General features: G+C 40.0%; 1 protein-coding gene across 1 annotated transcript in view; it reads right to left on the minus strand.

Annotated features, from left to right (window-relative positions):
• Window positions 1–351: 351 nt before the first annotated feature.
• The window catches only part of LRPPRC (leucine rich pentatricopeptide repeat containing), a 113,764-nt gene continuing 92,154 nt past the window's right edge, over window positions 352–21,961 (minus strand). The window contains exons 31-38 of the mRNA XM_035111198.2: window positions 19,302–19,390; window positions 14,684–14,888; window positions 11,922–12,061; window positions 11,255–11,370; window positions 7,164–7,238; window positions 4,809–4,893; window positions 1,631–1,773; window positions 352–520 (exon numbers count right to left, since the gene is read on the minus strand). Of these exons, the coding sequence (XP_034967089.2) occupies window positions 449–520; window positions 1,631–1,773; window positions 4,809–4,893; window positions 7,164–7,238; window positions 11,255–11,370; window positions 11,922–12,061; window positions 14,684–14,888; window positions 19,302–19,390 (925 nt within the window). The 3' untranslated portion in view covers window positions 352–448. The remainder of the gene's footprint in view (window positions 521–1,630; window positions 1,774–4,808; window positions 4,894–7,163; window positions 7,239–11,254; window positions 11,371–11,921; window positions 12,062–14,683; window positions 14,889–19,301; window positions 19,391–21,961) is intronic.

A 21,961-nucleotide genomic window follows, 5' to 3' on the forward strand; every position in this document is an offset into this window, starting at 1 on the left:
CCATGGCCATCACTCACACCAAATCTCTGTGCCCTTTTAATCAATCCCCTTCTTTTGTTCAATAATTTCTGAATTTTTGAAGCAAACAGTACATATAAATACACTTCCCATGAATTTATTCTGCGAAATTCAGCTCACCATATCACATACCTAGAACTGTTTCGGGGGCTGTATGTGTCGGTGTGCAGGGCGCGATGGCAAATGTGTACACTGATCACACATGGCCCTAGGTGAAGCAAAAATCTTTTACAGTCATTTTAGCAGGTCCAGCAAACTATATAAAACCGCTTCAGGGGGGAAAAATGAAACTGCTTAATGTCAGGTGATTTTATACAATTATACAATGAAGAATCCGACTTTCTATTTTATTTCCCCCCTGACAATAATACATTTAAAAACAGTATTTCACAGTCACAATAGTACTAGCAGAAACTGAAGCATTAAAAGGTTAATCTTCATCTGATGAAGAATGTCCCTCTCGTTCTGCCTTAAGTTTTTCTGCGTAGAACTGGAAGCTCTCCTACAGCAGATCAGAGGAAGAAAAGAAAGTTAGGAGACAAACTTGCATTTTAGTGTATATGCTAAGCTATTTGTCCATCAATCCAACCCCCAAATATCTTACTGTTCTACGACCTGTTTTCCTAACACTGATCAAGAAAAAGGCAAAGAATAATATTCTATTATGGCTTAGGAAGAACTTGAGTCCACACAACTTGAGGAAGACTAATTTAAACTTCATCAACAGTGATACATACCTTCCATATAAATTCCCTTGTAAATATGAGCAGCCTTTGCTCATATTTCGCTCTCTATATATTTTGAACTGTAACTCGCATCAGTCCCAGTCAGCACTGCCGTAGACCATAAATGAGCCCCCTTAGGCGTGAAAAGTTTAGATTTTTTCTTCTGTCGCAGAATATTATGAACCTCCCAAACATGTCTTGTAAATAACCTAGCTCTAGCCACAAACCACTACCAATTGCAACTTATATGAACTCATTGCTACCTGGCTTTTGTAGATTCTCCTTCTAAAGTAACATACTGAAGAAGTTATTTCAAGAAGTCTCCACATTTTTAATACATTTGTTCCCCTCAATTAAGCAGATTTACAGAGGGGGCAAGGTTTGTGTTTTTTGTTGGCAAAATTACGAAAGATAAGTCAATCTGCCTGAGAAAATTAGTTCCTATGTTTTACATATTCATCCTTACAAATGCTATTTGGAGGGAGGGGGGAACATTCATGTTTAAAAACTAGCAATTAGCTAACACTTAAACCCATTCTGAACTAAAGCGTGCGGAAATCATTTAAAGTTTAAATGCCAGAGATAAAACACTCCAAGGATGCTTGATAAACTCACACCTCAACATGAATGCTCAGTAATGATCTTATACTTTAAACACAATAGCCCCAGAAGGCTTCCTTCTCCCACCAGTCAAGTCTAACGCCAGATTAATACAATGCCACAATATACTCAGCACTTCATCTGTAGACTCCTCTGAGGGTTTTCTGTGAAGCCTTAATCCCAGAGTAATTAAGCCTGCCACTTGTTTTATTAGCAACACACACACACACACACACACACACACACACACCCAGAGGTATTTCTTTGAAAAATCAGTAAACACTCACAGGAGGTTCAGTGAAAGGAACAGGCTCTCCTGCGTTCTTAAGGAGAACTGCCAAACGTTTCAGAAATAACTCATCTGGGTGCAATTTCTCAGCTTTCATTTCATCATACAGAGCTTTTGCCGAAGGCACATCCTCATCTAATGCTAAGGAGGGGGAAAAAAAGATATATAGAGGAAACCATTACAGAAGATGAAACAGTTTTACCAATCAACCAGAATGCATTATGCCAGAAATTTCTAGTTCCACTCAATTCATAAAGATTCAAATGTGTTGCTCTGCAATAATTTCCAACCAAGTAGACCTGAAGTAGAGAGAGATGCTGGCTTTAATCGATGAATTACTGTGATAAAATGAACAAAAGCTTCATAACTGCAGATTAAATTTGCCCCTTGATGAATTTCTGGGGATGACAAGCAGCGACGGCAAGTCAGGGGACTCTTGAGGCTCCCGCTGCAAAGAAGGCCTCAGAGATAAGCCAACTCCCTGTACCACGTTTCGGGGGGGGGGGGGAGTGGTAGTTTCCTCTTCCAATTAACATTCTAAGGTAACAGTTTACTTTTCTGCATGCAGCTTTTTAAGTTTTCATTCGAATAGTAAGAGATTGGCGCAAATGAAACAGACAAAGCTTATTTGAGATCAGTGTCAATACATCCTTTAAACCTGCACTGCCCACAGTCCTGAGGGGTCCTGAATTTATTCCTTCATGAAGCCATTCCTAGGTCTGTGGCATTAGTCGAAGAGTGAGAGCTCCACATTCCCTAATTCGGCGAGGGAAAAATGCTAAAGACTCCTCCTCTGCAGTTGGGAAGAGGGCTTTGGCAGAGTTTAGTTTCATTTTCATTTTCATACTCCTGATGTGCCATTACATTCAAACCAAGGGTTGATCTCACAAGCCAGCTTTGTAACCCAGGGTGTGACGCTGGTTTGTTACGAAACTTACCAGTGTTTGTTTTAAACTGCAACTCCTGGTTTTGAATGTAATGGTCAGGATTCTGCAAAAAGGAAACCAAACTCTGCCAATGTCCTCTTCCTAACCACCCAGGAGAGGGGAGCACCCAAGACGGCCACTTCGCTAAGGCTAGTCTGTGGATCACTGAGCCAGGATTTGCTTTACATGTGAACCAGGCAGAGGGCCTCCTCGGTGGTGGTGCCTTCCCTGTGGAACGCCTTCCCATCAGATGTTAAGAAAATAAACAACTATCTGATTTTTAGAAGACATCTGAAGGCAACCCTGGTTGTGGAAGTTTTTAATGTTTGACATTTGATTGTGCTTTTATTATTCTGTTGGGAGCCACCCAGAGTGGCTGGGGAAACCCAGCCAGATGGTTGAGGTATAAATATTTATTTATTTATTTATTTATTTATTTTTATCATCATCTGTTAACATGGGAAGCGGAATTACACTGACTCAGACTCTTTGTCCATCTAGCTCAGGCTTCCCCAAACTCGGCCCTCCAGATGTTTTGGGACTACAACTCCCATCATCCCTAGCTAACAGGACCAGTCATCAGGGATGATGGGAACTGTAGTCCCAAAACATATGGAGGACCGAGTTTGGGGATGCCTGATCTAGCTCAATATTCTCCACTCTCACTGCCAGTAGCCCTCCAGGGATTCAGACAGGAATCTTCGTCAGCCCTACCTGAACATGGAAGGGGACTGAATCTGAGATTTATTCGTAAGCAGAGCATGCAAATTAGGATGTCCAATTGCTACTCCCCCCCCCCCCAGTAGAGACCGTGACAGCAAAAAACCCTGCTCTCCTGCTTGCTTGAGTGACAGAGCCACTAAGCAGGTCTTTTTGCTGTACTGCTTTTCGTTTCATTTACCTTTCTGGTACCTGCCTTCCTAATAAGAGTTACTTAATGCTATACATGGGAAAAAATAAAAAGCTTATAATCTGTAGAGATGCATGTTTCAGACCCCTCCATTTGTCAAGGAAAAGCTTCCCACTCACAGCTGCAAGTGGATGAGTTGCTTTCCAACTGTGGGAGGCTTCAGAACCTGCGCAAAGTGATGGTTTAATGAAGGTATAATAGAAATTGTTAACTTCCCATTTCTTTAAAATAGAAGTATCTATTGTATGAAAAAACAATAAAAGGAAGATGTAACAGTGAGATTATGTTTAATGGACCGCACAACTTAGACGTTTTCTTAGTATTTCTTTATTCTTGGAAGACTAACAATTCGGGTTTTTCTTTCTTTTTCCCCTTACCAGTCTTGGACACAGTCTCAGAGTTTTATATACCTGATGAGAAGGCAGAATGAAAACTCACGAATTCAACTAGCTTTGAAAAAAAAAAGAAAGTATGCATTCTTCTGGTTCTAGAGTTGAATATCTCCATCTTTCATATACCTTAGTAAGATTGCAACAAAAGTATCACCTCAAGCACAGAATACGCCCCCCCTCCCTTTAATAATGCTACTGTTTAGCATACACCTCATTGGCTGGATCCAGACTAAATTATTTCTGATCTTAGTTCCCATGAAAACCAATGAGAAGTTCCAAATTTGTCTCATTGATTTCAACAGGACCCAAGTCCAAGAAACTCAGCCTGGATCCAATCCAATGACACCCCCCCAACCCCCCCCCCGGTCTCCTGTACAGAAATCTGAATTAGGGAGAAAAAGAAATGAAATTGTGAAAATGATATAAAGATTTCAACAAGGTTTGCTCTTTGCCTCCTTACCAAGGTGAAATGTCAATTGGGCTCCCATGTGGCTTTCCCCAGAAGGAAACCATGCTGTACTGTGTGAATCTGAGCATGTTAGCTTTTTTTGACCAACTGATAAAAAAAGAAGCATTTAAGTACACCCCCCTGGGACCAATTGGGTTGCCAAGGAGACACGGCATTTATATATACACAGTGCTGACCTATGAGCTACCATTGAGCTGTGCCTTCCTTACAGGTTTGTTAAAATGTTGTTTCTTTGTTTGCCCCACATCATCAGCTACTAGGTAAACTTCACCAGTGCCACTTCTATGTAGTTTGTCATTGGCTAGGAGTCCTAACTCTCATAGAACAATTTGTGCCCTGAACAATCCTTAAAACATCTACTTTCTAAAGACCTCCAGCTTTGACTATTAAGTTCCAAATGCTCAAATTTTAAATTCTGTTATGTTCTTGTTACACACGTTGGCAAACGGTCTGAAATAAAAAAAAACGTGGCATCTTACCATGGCATTTCATAAGGTAAGAGTAAACCATCCTCCTATCTGTGAAGTCAGGAACTAGATCCAACAATGTCTTGATTTTCTGAACCTAGAAAAAATGAGAGGTACAGAAGCAGACTTTTGTTATATAACATCAAAGGAGAAATACCTTGTTGATAAGAATCAAGGACTAAGGGAAAAGAATATGCTATGGTCACGACCCAGAGGGATGTATCTGGCAGGAGTTTCAGGAGATAAAAGGTTGACTGCTCTCAACAAGGCAGGAAAGAAAAACTGGAGATAGGAGAACCCACTTCCTAGAATCCTTTGCTCCTGCCTCGTCATGGGGCAAGGGATGTTACCTAACCCAATGCCTGCATGACGGCAGAAATAAACCAACAAGAAAGTTATTGCTGGTCCCAAATTGTATCCACCTAAGAAGAGTTCTCAAAGAACTGAAATGTGAAATTGCTGATCTTCTAACAAAAAAAATGTAACTTGTCCCAAGGGCTGGGAAATGGCACCAATTTTTAAAGAGAGACCCTGGAAATTACAGGGAAGCTGGTGGAAAGCATTGTTTGAGATATACCGGTAATAACCAAGCATACAAGCCTTGCTGAAGCAGAATCAGCATGGCTTTTGCAAGGTGAAGTTCTGTCTCACTAAGAGTTCATTTGGGGACTGTCAACAAACATCTGGAGCTGATCTGGTTGGCACAGTGCACTTGGACTTGGTACTTCACCAAACACTCCTGAGTAAGCTTAGCAGTTATGAGATAAGAAGGGAGAGCCTCTTGTGGATCAGGAACTGGTTCTGTAACAGGAAGCAGGAGCAAATGGGAAACATTCCTGATGGAGGGACACAGCAGGTGGAGTGCCCCAAGGGCTGTGCTTTTTAACTTGTTCATAAATGATCTAGAGTTAGGGGTGAACAGGGATGTAGGCAAGTTTGCTGATGATACCATATTATCCAGGGTTGTTAAAACAAAGAGACTGTGAAGAGGCCTGAAAGGACTTCTCCAAACTGAGTGAATGAGCAGTAAAACAACAACTGCAATTCCAAACCTCTGTAAAGTGATGTACAGTTTTTTTGGGGGGGGGAATCTTAATTAAAAAGTATACACTAATGGGATCTGAACTGGTGGTCCTGGGCCAAAATGATCAAGGGAGTGGAGCAACTCCTGTTATGACAAAAGGTATAGCATTTGGGTGAGTAAGAGGTGACATGAGAGAAGTGTTATAAAATTCTGTTTAGTATGGAGAAATTGGATTGAGAAAAGTCTCCCCACCATAACCTCAGAACTCATGAAAATCCAATGAAGCAGAGTGTTGGGTTCAGGACAGACAAAAAAAGTACTTCTTCATGCAATGCAGTTAAAGTATGAAACTCATTCGCATAGGAGGCAGTGATGGCCAGCAACTTGGATGGCTTTGAAAGAGGATTAGATAAATTCATGGAGGAAAAAGCAATTGATGGCTACTAACCACGATGACTATGCTCTGCCTTCATAGTCAGAGGCATGGTCAGGGTCCAGATTGCGGGCTTCTAGTGGGCATCTGGTTGGCTGATGTGAGAACAAGATGCTGGAGTCAATTGGCTATTAGCCTGATCCAGCAGGCCCTTCTCATGTTCTCATGTCTATCCTATGACATGCAATGTAATGTAGTGGAAGAAAGATACGAAGTTGTCTCACAATGACCTGTGTTTTTACTCTTCTAATTTATTGATCTCCCATTCTGTTGTTTGCTCTATAGCAACAGAACCCACTAGAGAGAAGTACTGTGGTTAGTGTAGCTTCTACTCTTTTAATGGAGCTTACGCAAAGTAAGTTCTCAGTGGATTGTGTCCTTAGAATCTTGGCACGCGAATTCTGCTACAAAAGAAGCAAATACGTAGTTTTCAAGTTTCATGTGCATTTTTGGAACAGGGCAATTACTGGCACTTAAGCAGAATACCACTTACCAAATAAATATTTAATGCACCGTTTTCCAAAATGCGGGTCTTATAAATAACAAAAATGCACTGTTGAAAAGAACTTCCCCCCCTTTCTCATATTAAAGAATTCAGGTTTTTTTTTTAAAGCTTATCCTCTTTTTCTTTAACTTCGTCCTATTTGTTGGAATCTAGAGACCCTCGGCTTTCATTTAAAGATTAAGTGGCAAGGCTGTAGACCTCACAATTAATTGAACAATTTGGAAGTGTCGCCATCAACCAACTTCCCTAGATACACAAGAGGAGATCTTGCCCCCCTTTTCTGAGTTGATGACTGTGAAGGCACAGAGTCAGGTTCTGTGGCAACATCCATGACAGAGAGCTTTGACTAGTGAAGATGCTAGAAAAATATGGGGGGGGGGAGAGAGAGAGAGAGAGCTGACATACCTGTCCTGCTTGCTGGCTTGTCTTTGCAAGGAAAGCCACCATCATCTTTTTTTGTTCACCTATTGCACTGCATCTCTTGAAAGGAAGAAATAGGGGAGGGGGAAAGAGAGACACAGAGAGAATTAAATGAGCAAAAGCAACCGTAGGCTCTTGATAAATAAAACTACTGAAGGTGAAAACTTCCAATTAAAAAGGTTCACAATAACCAGCACTATATTATTATTACCAAAGGCCTTAATAGTCGACCACTTATTAAAAACCTGCAGAAAGGAAAACAAATGGGGTGCCAAGGCAATTCCCCTCTTTCTTTTTCTGTCCTTGGCACAATAAGCATTAGGCTTGCTCAAAAAGGAGGGAGAAAATGAACAAATGCTTTAACATCCCACAGAAAAGAGATTTAGGACTGTGAAAGAAAGAAAGAAAGGGAAAAAAGGGGGGACAACGACACACTATTCCTCTCCAATTATTCTGCCAAGCATTCACAAGTGAGCTAGGGATCATAAGGTTAATTATACATTTAATAAGGTGTCAGGGAGATAACTGCTCGTTTCTTTATAAAAATTAAAATGTACAAAGCAAGTTCTCTTTAAAGTATAATTACCTACACTTATGCATACAAAAGGACTGATTTCAATCTCTCTATTTTATAAAAGGCTTTCTCTGCAACAGACAGCCAGTGCTCAAGAGACAAAAGTTAAACTCAAAAAAAGTTTCTGTGACAGACCTGACAAGTCAAGTGTCTATCCCATGTTGGAAACTAGAGTTTCTTTAAAAAAAATAAAACAAAACCTTGATTTAAAAAAAAATCAAGTATGTCAGACAATATTTTAGTTTATGCTCACAGATGTCATCCTTGCATGTGTGAAAAATGCATACTGTTTCCCACCCCTAAGAAAGAGCTTAAGACACTCTGTCAATGCGAAAACCTCCAAGTATCAGCCTACTCCGCTTTGCAGAGAATGTATACACAGGAACACACATACCGGAGACATCCGTGAAGAAGAACTAATTCAAAAACCCACTAAGAATACACAATGTCTTTAATGCTTCCTTGTCAAATTATCATAGATCCAAATAAAGTTTATCACTCTTCCAATGAATGGAAAAAGGAAACCAAGTAGAAATCCCAGCACATCCTTTATTCATCATAAACTTTCTATCCTGCCTTTCAAAGAATTGCTAAAACTCAAAATAAACAACTGTTCTATGAGGGACGACTACAACCACACACACACACACACACAGAGAGAGAGAGAGAGAGAGAGAGAGAGAGAGAGAGAGAGAGAGAGAGAGAGAGAGAGAGAGAGAGAGAGAAATATGCAGTGTGGTAGCAAAATGTATGTTTTCAAAGCAACCGTTTGTCATAAATGGGGCATATGGCAGAGCAAATAGCAATCTATAAAAAGAAGATAAGAAATACTGACCTATTTTTTTTTTTGGTGGTCAAAGAGTAGAAGCCATAGCTGCAGATATTATCTGATTTTATTACAAACAACAGAAATGTGGAACTGGGCATTTGTGTGGTACGTAGTGCAGCCTCTCAGACTTCACATAAGAGGTTTTAAAGTGGACTGAGAACCTTTCTGGCCCAATGTGGCAGATCTTTATCTCCTCAACCCCCATAGGTCAACATTGGCAGGGGCTGGTGGGACACCCACCTATCAGTCACTTGATGCCGTAATGGCAACAGGTGACCGGCATCTGGGTTGTCCCCGTGCATCAGCTGATGTGCAAAGTGTTCAATCGCAGCAGTGCACTCTATGTGGAGCTTCCCTTGTATTTCATCCGGTAATTGCAGTCTAACCCTCTTCAGGCATTCAATGCAGGGGGCAAAAATACACTCATATCCTCATTTCAGACACTGAAACACCCACCAAACTAAAAGCAAGTACTTTGTCACGGTTTACTTCTGCAGGAACAAATTCACTACTACAAGGTGTCGTGGTGGCTAACTGATGGCTTTAAAGGGGTGTTAGATAATTCATGGGTGGTGCTATTAAATGATGTTGGCAGTCTGCTTCTGAAAACCAGTTGCTGGGGAACAAGAACAGGTGGATGCCTTTGGGTTAATGTCTTGCTTGCAGACTTCCCAACAGTGGCTACCCTTGAAAACTTCCCAGTGTTAGACCATGGAAGTGAAGTCTTTTGGTACAGTTCCTATTCACTAAACATTTCTCTTTCCCCCAATCAGTGACTGTACATCGGCACAAGGTAAGGTGGTCACTTTAAAACTACTGTAATGAAAATCATGTACATCTAAGCTTAAGCAGGTTCATTGCACCAACAGGGTACCATGTTTAAAGCACATTAAGAAATAACTTTTCCCTGACACCTGAAATCGAACAAGATCACTTTTACCTCAAATGCAAAAACAAACCAACCACCCCATGTTGTTTTGTAACAAACATGTGTTGCAACTTCTATCTTCAAACCTACAGATAACAGGAATGGATCCCGTGACATTTTATATACACGTGACAAATTGATGCGCGATCATCAACGCATGGGTCCTTTGGGGCCCAGAAGAAGGCAGGACAGGGGCAAAACAAGCTGGGGGGTGCTTCTATGCACTCCGTCGACGTGCCTGGGGTCCGGGAGCGGAATATCCACACAAAATGGTATTAAAGAATGGCCTGCATTCTTTAAAAAGGAATTTAGAGACACTTCAAAGCTGCTGAAACCCAACAAGATTCTTCACCGGAACAGAAATAAAGTAAAACAGTTATTATAAGCATCACTAGTAAGCTAAGTAAACTGGGGTTTACCATGAGATTACAGTGCACGTTAAAAATGGATGCATCTCTTCGATCGCAAAAAAGACACCCCAAGCATTGCATATATAGTTTGCTTAATTATATAAGCAGCAGGCAAGGATCAAATTTCACCACTACCAATTTCACACACACCCCGCCCCGGATGCTACAAAACCTCCTGATGACTAAAGAGAGGGTTTTTCTTTCCGTTTACCCTTTAAAGTACTTAGCAGCTATGCGAGAACGTAAGTGAATGTAGCAGTATTTACTATCAGAAATTGGTAACAAGCCTCAATTTGACACAGGGAGTCTACACAAAAGCAGCAATCTGCAGGATCATTGTGACTGTTTGACTGCCACCTGCTGGGAAAGACTCCCGGCTGGAGCCTGTTTGTGTACACTGCCAATGGCAGCTCTTATCACCCAGGGTTCATTCTGCATATTTCTCTGCTTCCTATTTAGCACTGCTAAAGTGGTACGAACGCTGTCGTCTCGCTCCCCGAAGATTGCCAATTTTTAAAAGAATGAGGCAGACAGACATGCAGACAGACCACGGACCACTAGAGACGTGCATTTGTCAGTTAACATGCCAGTGACACATAACCAAACGGAAAGCAAATACAGCTTCTAAAACATTTAGAGGCTCCCAGAGAGAGATTTGACTGCTTAAAAGAAAATGCCACTACTGGATATGTGTGTGCAAACAAAACTAAATGCCCACTACCAGTTTGAAAATAGTTGTCAGTAGAGATAATGAGTGTTTACCTTTCTTATTATCTGTGACCTGCTTTTCAGCCAAGCCTTAGCCCCCAAAGTGGTTTATTGCAATTAAAATTTATCACAAAAAATGTAGCTTTGGTTTGTTCCCCTGTCTTGGCATTTAAGATATCCCCTCCCTCCCCCCCCCAAAAAAAGCAAAATGGGGAGCTGCTTCCTTCAACAGGCAGAAGAGGATAGGTACACACTTCTACCAGGGCAGCTGCAACATTACAGAGGCATGAAAGAGGAAAGAGAATATTGCCCTGCAAGGATAGACTAATAAAACCGACACATTGTTCAGTACAAAACATGGATACAGATTACCCTTTGCTTAAATCCTCATTCCCTTATTTCAAGGCATTTCGGATTAGACTAGAATATAATTATTGCTTCCAATCCACAGCAAAACAAAACAACAAAACAAAACTCTTAATACATGAAAACAGCAACTGTAAATTATGTGACAAATTAAAAGAAGTATCTTTGCCACATCCTGGGCATGACACCTTTGTGTTTATTTCTTGCTTTTCTTTTGATGCGGTCACAGCACTACTGTCCCCTCTCCTGATATGTTATTACCTCTAGAAGATGCCTGGCATCGTCTGTTCTTCCCGCATTTATATACTGAAGGAAAAGGTCTGTGGCAGGCCGATACATTCCAAACTGATGGGCCAACCGTTCAGCCATGGCACTAACTGCAAAAAAAAAAAAATCAAAACAAAACAAAACATGTAAGTGATTAATTCCAGCTTTAACAAAATATATTGCTACAGCCTGTTTTAAGTAAAACTGAAAGCTATTTAGTGACTTTTCTGCAAACGCAAGGCAGAAACACACAATGCCATTGACTCAGAGGCTTGGAAACAGCCATTTGTTTGGTCCCTAACTGTCCAAGTGGGGAAGTTCTGACTCTCTCTAACTTTTAAAAGTTGCATCCGGTCAGTATCTCTGCACTGACAGAGGGCTATTTGACCCAATGGAAACAGCAGAATGGGGAGGGAGACTATTTTCAGAACTCCCTCCTCTTCTCACAATCTACCCTCAGAGGTTTGGAGGATGTTTTGAAGCAGTGGAAGGCTGCAGGAAAGAAGACACGTCTCATTTTCCACTGATGCATGCCTCCAATGGATCAAAGAGATTACTTGTCAGCAGAGGAACACCAAATAGGAATGTGCGGGCAGACAGGCTAGTCAAAAAATTTTTGGACTAGTGATTCCATTGGGCTCCTTTTGTCAGGCTAACTTACATTTTTCCAAAGCTGGCTCCATTTTGTCTTCCAACAACTTCCTAAATACAAATGAGATGCTTGTGCTTGGGGAGTCAGAAAGCAGTCCTCCAGAGGTAAACATGGTCTCAATGTATTCCACAGCAACATCAGGGTTATTGCTGGAGGAGAAAGGGGTAAAAAAGAAAAGAAAAAGTTGCACTGGTTTAGTTTCTAATGTAAGAGTTCCTAAACCAATAAAGCAGGTGCATGAATGTTTTATTTTATTACTACATTAATATTACACAGAGTAGCAATGTTAAAAGTACCCACGACTCCATTCATGCAGATATTGTCACAACACAAAGTGAAACAAATTTATGGCTGAGTGCGTAAAGTCAGCACTAACTCTGTTTCTTTCGGGAATGAACTCTGACCTGTTCTATGGCTGAATAACTCTGCCATAAATGCTGCTTTTTTTTAACGTAACAAAGATGACTGCTGGTTAGTTACTTCTGAAATAATAAAAGAGCAAAAATAAAACATCCAGGGACAACCTCTTAATAATTAATGCCAAAGCAAGCAAAGAGTATTTTTTTTACAAAATATTAAATTAAATATTTTCCTGAATTTTTCATAGCTGTCTTTTTGGATTCAAACACGGCGAAATTAAATTAAATTTAACAGCTTTCTCTACACAACTTTTCTCTTTGAAGGATAATGCAGCATGAGATAGCGATGTGTAAGAAATAAATAGAACAGTTTATTTGGAGCCTGGTTGCAAGACAATTTTCATGGAGAGATACATTTGATCAAGGATCTGTGCTTCAGGTACTGTCAGCTCCTACAGGTTTGTAATGAGTTTAGAGCCAATTTCCAGTCCAAAGAAGTACCTGAATGCCTAATAGAGCAGGATTTTCTCCCCAGGAGTTAGCAAAAAAATGGCTGAACTTGTTGATAAAAATGGAATCTGAACAAGCAGCTAAGTATGCTGGTAACATTGTACTTGCTAAACAAAAGAGTAGAGTTCTACAGACATTATTTTGTTCTTCCATATGGCAGTTCCCTTGTACTTCATTTCTCATGGAAGACTGATGAGAGAAACCTGTGTTTAAGCTCTTGTAAAAGCCTCCCTAATAAGAGATGGTCTGAATCGCTCACAATGAAGTTTGAGCACAGTATGTAGCTTTGAGCAGTCTAAGGGCTTGCAGAAACAAATTCTCTCTGGCTGATCAGTGTCTGAAAACAGTCTGCCTGGATTTGGAAATTGGCCTGTGCAGGTGGCTTGCAATTTTATCTGTTTTTACCACACTATTTAAAATTATCCTGTGGCTCTTTGGCATGAGTATTTTCACCGGACCTACCTGCCTCAGACATGGATGCCTGCGACATAATATAACTCTAAAGGTAAAGGGACCCCTGACCATTAGGTCCAGTCGTGACCGACTCTAGGGCTGCGGCGCTCATCTCGCATTATTGGCCGAGGGAGCCGGCGTATAGCTTCCAGGTCATGTGGCCAGCATGACAAAGCCGCTTCTGGCAAACCAGAGCAGCACATGGAAACGCCATTTACCTTCCCGCTGTAGCGGTTCCTATTATCTACTTGCACTTTGACGTGCTTTCGAACTGCTAGGTTGGCAGGAGCTAGGACCGAGTAACAGGAGCTCACCCCGTCGCAGGGATTCGAACCGCCGACCTTCTGATCGGCAAGCCCTAGGCTCTGTGGTTTAACCCACAGCGCCACCTGCGTCCTAATATAACTCTGCAGAGCTGCAAAATTGGAGAAAAAACAACCAAGTCTACTGTGTGAGACTGGTACGAAAGAAAAACCAGAAAACGGGGGAGAATCTCTACAGAGAATATCAGTAAAAGATATATTTTGAGAGGCATGTTAAAATGTGCTCAGTGAATCTTACGGAAATGCCCTTCCATACATACCAATATGAAAAATAAACAAAATGCCATCTCACTATTTTAAGCAAAAAGCACACAGAAAAACTGTACTGCTGATGTTTGTGTGCAGTTAAAGGGCAGGAAGACCTCATAATTGGAATGCACTTTTTATGTTAATAATAATAATAATAATAATAATAATAATAATAATAATAATAACGATAATGATAATAATAATGCATTATTTATACCCCATCCATCTGGCTGGGTTTCCCCAGCCACTCTGGGCGACTTCCAACAGAAAAATAAAATACAGAAATCCTTTCAAAACCTTGTGCATATTATTTTAAAAGGAGGTTTGAAAAGGTTGTCTAAAAGGTTTCTAAAGCCTTCATTAGAAAATTTCTTTCAAAGCCAGGAAGAATCTGCATATACAGCACATACCTTTATAACTCTGAAAAATCACACATGCATTCTGCTCAATTTTAGGGGTGCAAAGCAAATTCAAAAGCACATTTAAAGTTTATTGATGCAAAGTGAAAACCTTCTATTGGCTTTGTGGAAAAGTGTGCATCGTGCTGCGAATTAGAACAGTAGGAAGAGACTTCAGACACCAGCCTAAATCAAGGCTCCGTTTAGGTAGGCAGAATTTGATAAGCGCATATGTTTGACATCATTAGCCTACTCAAAGTTCACTTATCCAGTAATAACCTGCCAGCTTCTGCAATTCATTAAATGGACTCCAGCCTCCATTGTTTCCAGGATAAGAAATCTCAATGGCAGCCAATTCTAGCATCCATTTAACTGTTACGAAGGAAAAGATTACTGATATGCAAGGCAACCGAGGTAACCATATTGCCCCTTTTCTTGGCTTGTACAACAGAAACAATAATCACTGCAGAGTTACTTACTTCTTGATGTGAGCCAACGCTGTGTTATTGATGTAAAGCATACGCGACAATTTAAGAGAGCCGCTGAGGTCTGCCATCATCTTCTCAACTGTGGCTATATTCTCCACATCTCCCTTCTTAGCCAAAGCCTGAACAAGTCGAGTAACTGCCACCGGAATGGGTACCTTGCCACTTTCAAGGAGTGCCTTGAGAGTAGATATTGCATCTATTCAGAATATGGAAAAGTAAAAAAGAAGTCATCATTCAGAATGGAAACTTGGGCATTGGCCTATTATATTCCATATTTATATATTTAATCCAACAATAGGGAAAAAAGCATTAGATCCTATCCCTTGAACTCAGTCGGGTTCTTTTGTGTGACACCTTAAGAAAGCAATCACCTTTGCTATTGCGCATTTGTCATGGAAGCCTCATATTGGTGATGTTCTACTAAGCAAGACGGAGGCACTGCGGGTGAGTAGTTCCCATGTCTGAAAAATTGGTCAGCTGCCTACCCTGGATAGGGTTACACTCAATCTGGAGGGGCACAACTGTGTCAGTACAACTGGCTAGGATGTATTGGTAAAGGCATGCATCTTCTGCAGCAATGCCGTAGACCTCTTCCTGTTCATTTTCAGCATATAGCCATGGTATAAATCAGGGGTGGGATACCTCTGGGCCCATGAGCCATATTTCATCTGACTTTCTGGGTCCCCTTCCCAACCACCAGCTGTTCAATGGGAACAGCTGAGAGGGGAAAGGGCTTTGATATTTAGCGAACAATACAATTATAGCTACTTCATCTGCAATATCTGCTGAAAGAAGATCAAAGAGGGGGGATTTCAGCATAGACGCAAGACTTGTATACCTTGCGAACATACCAAAAGTGTTGACACATTTTGAAACTGCACACATGCAATTTTGGGAATGAATCTGCATTTTGAAGTTTGAGGCTTTGAATAACCGTAAGGCAGGGCTTGGAGTTCAGCTGTGCATTGACACTGTTTGCTTTTGGCCTATGGGAGACCTTTTTAAAGATACAAACAAGTGTGTGTGTGTGTGGGGGGAGAATCTACAAAGAAAATGGGAAGTAAAACTTTATTCCTAATTAAATACATGCCAGTTTCTATGAAAAACAGGTTAGTGTGTGCATGTTTGAATGTGTGTGTGTGGTTAAGGGTGTGCAATTATGTTTGGGTCTGGTCTTGTTGACTATTAGAATGTGGAGTCTGACCTTTGTCTCAGGGAAGTATCCTTTCCTGCCCAGAACGCTTTTGTAGGAGAAACCTGGGACAATCTCCACCTGAATATTACCCTGTGTCTTTTTAACTGTTGGTGCAGATATCATGAGAATGGTTTGGTTTCCTGCTCTTCGCTTTACTTTTAATACTCTCACAGAAGAGTTCTATATTTGCAGGTAATAATCAACCTAACCTTTGCACATTTTTTTTACAATACTTGTTATTTGTTGGAGCACACATTTTAGTTTTGGGGGCTGGAGATGATATGGTTGTAGCTATGCAACATCACAAGCGGCTATCAAAATGCCCAATGAATAGGAATCCCAATTCATGTGTTTTTGCAGCTTAGTAACTTTAAATGGCAGACGTCTTCCTGCTCCTACTGTCTGCTCTTTTGCCTACTATGTCTTGATGAACAAGTCCTTAATCAAAATCTATTCCCTGAAAATCTTTTGGCTTGTGCACTGATGGTTTTAAAGCCATGAGCATCCTTGGTCAGATTCCTCAAATCTGGGTTTACAAGCTGCTTGTAAATAATTGAAAATGAAAACCAAGCTTCCAGTATACATCCATCCATCCATCCCCCTCCAACTTAACTAAGACCTGGCTAAAAGCCAGCATGCATAAGAGTGTATAATTTGTAAAGCACTGGAAGCGTCCACCATGAAACACCATGCAACTGAAGTTGACAAATGTATTTTAAAAGGTAGAAAAATACGAATTGGCAAGGATGAACAGGAGGATTTCTTATAAGAATACAAAATAAAAAAAAATTCCTTCCAGCAGCACCTTAGAGACCAACTAAGTTTGTCATTGGTATGAGCTTTCGTGTGCATGCACACTTCTTCAGATACAGTCTCTAAGGTGCTACTGGAAGGATTTTTTTTATTTTGTTTCAACTACGTCAGACCAACACGGCTACCTACCTGTTATAAGAATACATACATGAGAATGCTTTAAGATATTCATATATGAATACTTGCTTGTTGAAAATGAGCAGCTATATTTACAATCACTAGTTTGTGCATATGGATTCTAAAGGATTACATACAGGTAGGTGTTTCGGTTTTCCACTTCGGAATGAAAGTGGGTCTTCTATGAACTTATTTATGGGCATGCACTTCCTTTAGCATTTTGTTTCAAGCAACAAGCTAGTGTACCCACCTGAAAGTATATTTTTTCACAAACGGGGGCACTTGTAATTTCAAGTGAAAAGCTTGAACTGAGGCCTACAAAGACACAGTAAGGTGCATTTTGGGAGCTATTTCCTATATGGATGTATGCAAGAGATTCAACCAGCCGCTTCACTATTCAGGATTCTAGATCATGAAACTTCTAACCTGTTTATAAAGACATGTTAGGAATAAAGCATAAAAGAGAGAAAGGGAATTTTGCATGACCAATATAAGGAAGGCCTAGAAGATGAACTCAAAGACATGTGCTTATGGCAGGAGCTTCTCATGATCCACATGTCAGAGGATACTGCCAGGGGCAAACTAGGACATGTGTTTGTGTGTTGCTGGAGCAGTGGGAAAGCCAAGTGCCAATGTACACGTAGTAGGCAGGATTCAGGAGAGAATCGGGACGGATAAAGGCAAAGGAACACAAGATGACTTAACCAGCAAGTTCAAAGCTTGGTGCAGGAGTTGAAGTCTCTTTGGCATGTCCTTTATAGTGGCTGCTGTTAGGGATGGAGCAAAAATGAAGCAGAAATACTAAAGAAACCTCAGATGAGCAGAGATTCTCAGGGAGTGTGGGACTGAGGAGCTATCCCTGACAGCCACCCCCGAAGCTGCTCTGTGATCAGGATAACTTCTCTGGCATGTGAGGTCTTGGTGGTTGCTTTGGGAAAAGGGCATGGTGCCCTGTTTAAAACAAGGAGCTTCTAGCTTTCAAATACATTTTTTAAAAGCAAAATATACACATATACAGCAAAAAAAAAATATGATGACGTTCCTAGTTTTTGCTGACTCTAGTGGGCAAAAAGGAAAGAAGTCAAATACAATGTAAGGCTACAACGCCTGGGAAAAATGAAGGATGCTGTCAGCAATAAGAGAATGAGGAAGGGGAAGGCATTGAAGTCAGATGGTGTGATGATCAATTCAAAGTGAGCTGTCGGGCAGAGAGGAAGAGGCATGAAATGAAAGGGAATTTGCAAACAATTATGACTATTCAGTGGCATGTGAAAATGCTGAATTTCTAGCACACTTGTTCAGCTTCTTTTAATTACTGGAATTGTCATAAAAGGAGAGATTTTAAGTTTACACACAAATTTTAGCAGAACCTCCCAATGTGAGCTTGATTTACTACTCCAGGCCCTCAAAACAAATCTAAATCTGGAAGGCAAAACAGGAAGAACAGGAAGCAAAGCAAGCAGCTTTAAGACAGAGTCTTGGTACAATTTTGACTCTGTGTGTTTTATATAGAGAGCATATTACTATGTGCAGTGTAATGCACTCACTAACAAGAGAGGTAAGGACGCTGACCCTTTAGTGAATAGTCCTCATGTTATACTTTTAATAAATATCCACATAAGCAACGAAACACTTAGCAACCAGCAGTTATTCCAAACAGTTCCAAGTCTTGCTATGTAAAATTGAATGTTAACTGCCTAAATCTGCATTAAGGTTCAGTTTTCTAAACCTGAACTTCAGTGGCTTTGTCCTGGTAAAAACATCACTTTCAATTCTTTGCAGCACCTTCAAGTTGAAGACAAACAACATGTGTGGAAGAGAGGGTTGCAACAATAAAATGGTCCACCATTGCATTTTCAGGCATTTATTTTGCACAACCAACACTGGGGTTTCCGTACAATGTAAGCTTAAGAGGAGCACCAAAGCACAATGTAGGTTTCTTTACTGTTGGTATTGCAAACTATTAAAAAGTATTAGATTAAGGTTTTTAAAAAATCAATATTATAATCATTTAGTGCACAACCATGCACATTAAACACTCAATTTAACTCACTTGATATCTTGCACTACCAACACAATGTGCGGGAAGAAACTGCTGGGAATTGTTTCAGATGCTCTAAAGTATGTTAATTTCCAAGCAAAATGACTTGTGCTGTGAATTTTAACGCACTTGAAAGCCTGTACTTTCTCTCGTTCTGGAGCACAAATTTTGCATGTCTGAAGAGCCGTGATTCATCTTAAGAAAACCCATCTTGTGTTAAATGGAACGGAAACTGGACTAAGTGGTCAAATGACAAGTACATTCATATTCAAGCTGTATTATAAATGCATGTACAGTAATTTACGTCTCTCAGCTACCACAAAAGGCGCTTGATAAGCAGGTAATTTGCTAAATGGACTCCTTTATCCAAGTATTCGAAGGGCGTTACAAGAAAAATCTGCAGAGGCATTAATGTGACGTAAAGGTCAAGCATTGTGACATACCTTTCAAATAATCCCGCCTAACTTGCGTTATGATGAGGAGGCTGCTGGCAGCATCGTTCAGCACGAAGCCCTTGATGTGGGTCTCAGCGCTAAAAGAAGCAGACATTTAGAAAGGAATTACTGACATGCTTCTGATACGATAATAAATGGTTGAGCACCAAGGTGAAATTATAAAAACTACTGTTCGTATGTTAAAAATATTGCCGCAAAATATCGACCCGGAGACAGCTTTTGTGTTATCCTGTCAATGGTTATAGAAGGATAATTTTTTTGTGCATTCTGACAGATGACAAAGTTGGAAATGAGCAACAAAAGAAACAAAGTACAAGATTTTTTTTTTAAACAATCGGTTCAGATTCTTGAATGCTGACATATTAGATGACGAAAATAACTGCATGCCCAGCATTGTTCTGCTGTATCCTAAGCGGGATACTCCCCCCCCCTCTTCTTTTTTAAAACAGTCACCATAATTATAAAATGTAAAACTATTCTTTCTGAAATAAAAAAACGAAACATTTATTTTCAGCACTGTATATTTCAAATATAAACCAAAGGGATATTATGAACCAACACCATATCATTTGGTTGATTTAATTTTCAAATTTCTGTCATCTAGATGCATACAGATTTTTTTTTTAAAAAAAATAAAATAAAATAAAACCCTCAATGTATTGCTTTTGCTGTCTTAAAACTAAATTTCATAATCCATCAGTTCTGCATCCTTTAGAAAGCAAGAAGGTGGGAAAGGAGGGGTGGGGGTGGGGGAAGCATTCCCGGGTCTGAAACATCAACAAGAACTTGGCTTTAATAATATTGGTTAAAGCCTTTCGAGGAACATACACTAACCAGAAAATCCTTTTCTATTTTTTGATTGCCTGCCTTGAAATGCCCTCAACATCACTAATGAAATTCAGACTTTCCTTAATATCTCAGGATAACTTTACAAGGTTCATTTTCTAGGTTAGAACATCTCCGCTGGCTGGAGTGTATGCAGGACTGCCATTTGCCATATCAACAATCAGGATAAACCACCATGATCATCTTGTGGCAAACAACTGAGCAGCCTACCTACTTGAACTTACGAGCTGAGCGGATTGGGAGGTAAGCAGGGTCATTGCTAAATTATTCTCATCAATCCCAAGAAAATCCTGCACTGAGTTCACAATATGACTATCCTCTCAGTCACTTTCAGCCTCTGGGGCCTTCAGATGCAGTCACTGGGCTCAGGATTTTCTTACTCTCCCAACCAATCCCCTTAATCTCTGGCTAAGCACCTATTGCTCAGTTCCGCTTCTCCCCCCCCCCTCCCCGCCCCCTCTTTGTCCCATCTGTCAAAGTCCTTAAGTCAACAATTCATGCATGAGACTGTAAATTACATATAACAAAGGATTTACTTTCTCCAGTCTTCCAATCTTTAGTGTGATTAAATAGATGTTAGCCACTATTACAGAACTAATCCCTCATTCCAATACTACTACATTTCTATTTTAGACCCATACCTAAAATTCATCAGAATTCTAAAAGCAGGCCTGGGGACTGACTAAAAGCATCTGAAAACGAAAATTTTCTTAAAGCACTTTCATTTAGTTCTTTCCCATTCTGCTGTTAGATATTATGGATTTTTAAAGACAAACCTACACCTTTACTTAAAATGTGTACACAAAAAGGAGCTCTGACTTCTTATTCCAGCTCCACTGGAAACAAGGCAAAGCTACTCCAAAATGACCTCAACTTGGATTTCTCCTTTCAATATAAAATATTTTAGTTTCTCTTCTAGACTACCTGTTGCCACGGAATTTATTTAACAACTGCAGTGCTTTATGTATAGCAGGCTTAAGAAAACAGCACCTGGAATAAGCATTTTGTTTTGATTTATTTGACCACTTTAATTCCCAAGGAAAGTTCCAACCTCTACTGATGTGTCGGGAAGGTGTGAATTTTTATGACGTTTCTATGCGAGAGAGATATATGCCAATTAATAAATGCTTATTGTACTATCTATTGATATTCAACAACCCTAAAGAATAATCCTTATTAACTAACTAGGTTTGTGATTCTGATACACACTATGTACTTGGGTCTTAAATGAAGCCATGGCAAAAAAACCCCCTCAGCGTTCCTTTAAGTCTGCCTTTTTAATCATTTTTGTTAAGAAAAAAAAAAGGCTGAGTGCTTCTTCAAGCATTTATTTCTCAGTTAGTGTCCATATACTATGCTGGTTCAGATGTAATGCTATTATGGGTTTGAATTACATGCATGAACCTCTGCCCCCCCCTCCCTTCTCCAGCACACCTGCAACGAGATCTTCCATTTTTGCTCATTGTGCTTTTTATTGCTTTTCTGTTAATGTGTACTTTTGCATGTGATAGGTTGTTGTTGTTGCTGCTGCTGCTGCTGCTGTTGTTTTTGGTCAGCTAGTGCTAATCAATTTGGGTGGTAATTTTTTTTATATTTTGCTTTTTTATATTTAACTTATTTAAGATAAAGCTGTTCTATGTTTTGTTGCACACCTGAGAGTCTTTTGTGGTTATATGAAGTTAGCCAATCTAATTATCAACAAAGACTAGTAAACTCTTTGAATTCAGTTTTGACTTTTTAAAAATTAATATTTTTGAACGTATCTTGTTTCCAAAGCTGGTTTATGTTATTGCTAGGAAAAA

Source organism: Zootoca vivipara, chromosome 3, assembly GCF_963506605.1.
Source record: "Zootoca vivipara chromosome 3, rZooViv1.1, whole genome shotgun sequence".
Lineage (NCBI taxonomy): Eukaryota > Metazoa > Chordata > Lepidosauria > Squamata > Lacertidae > Zootoca > Zootoca vivipara.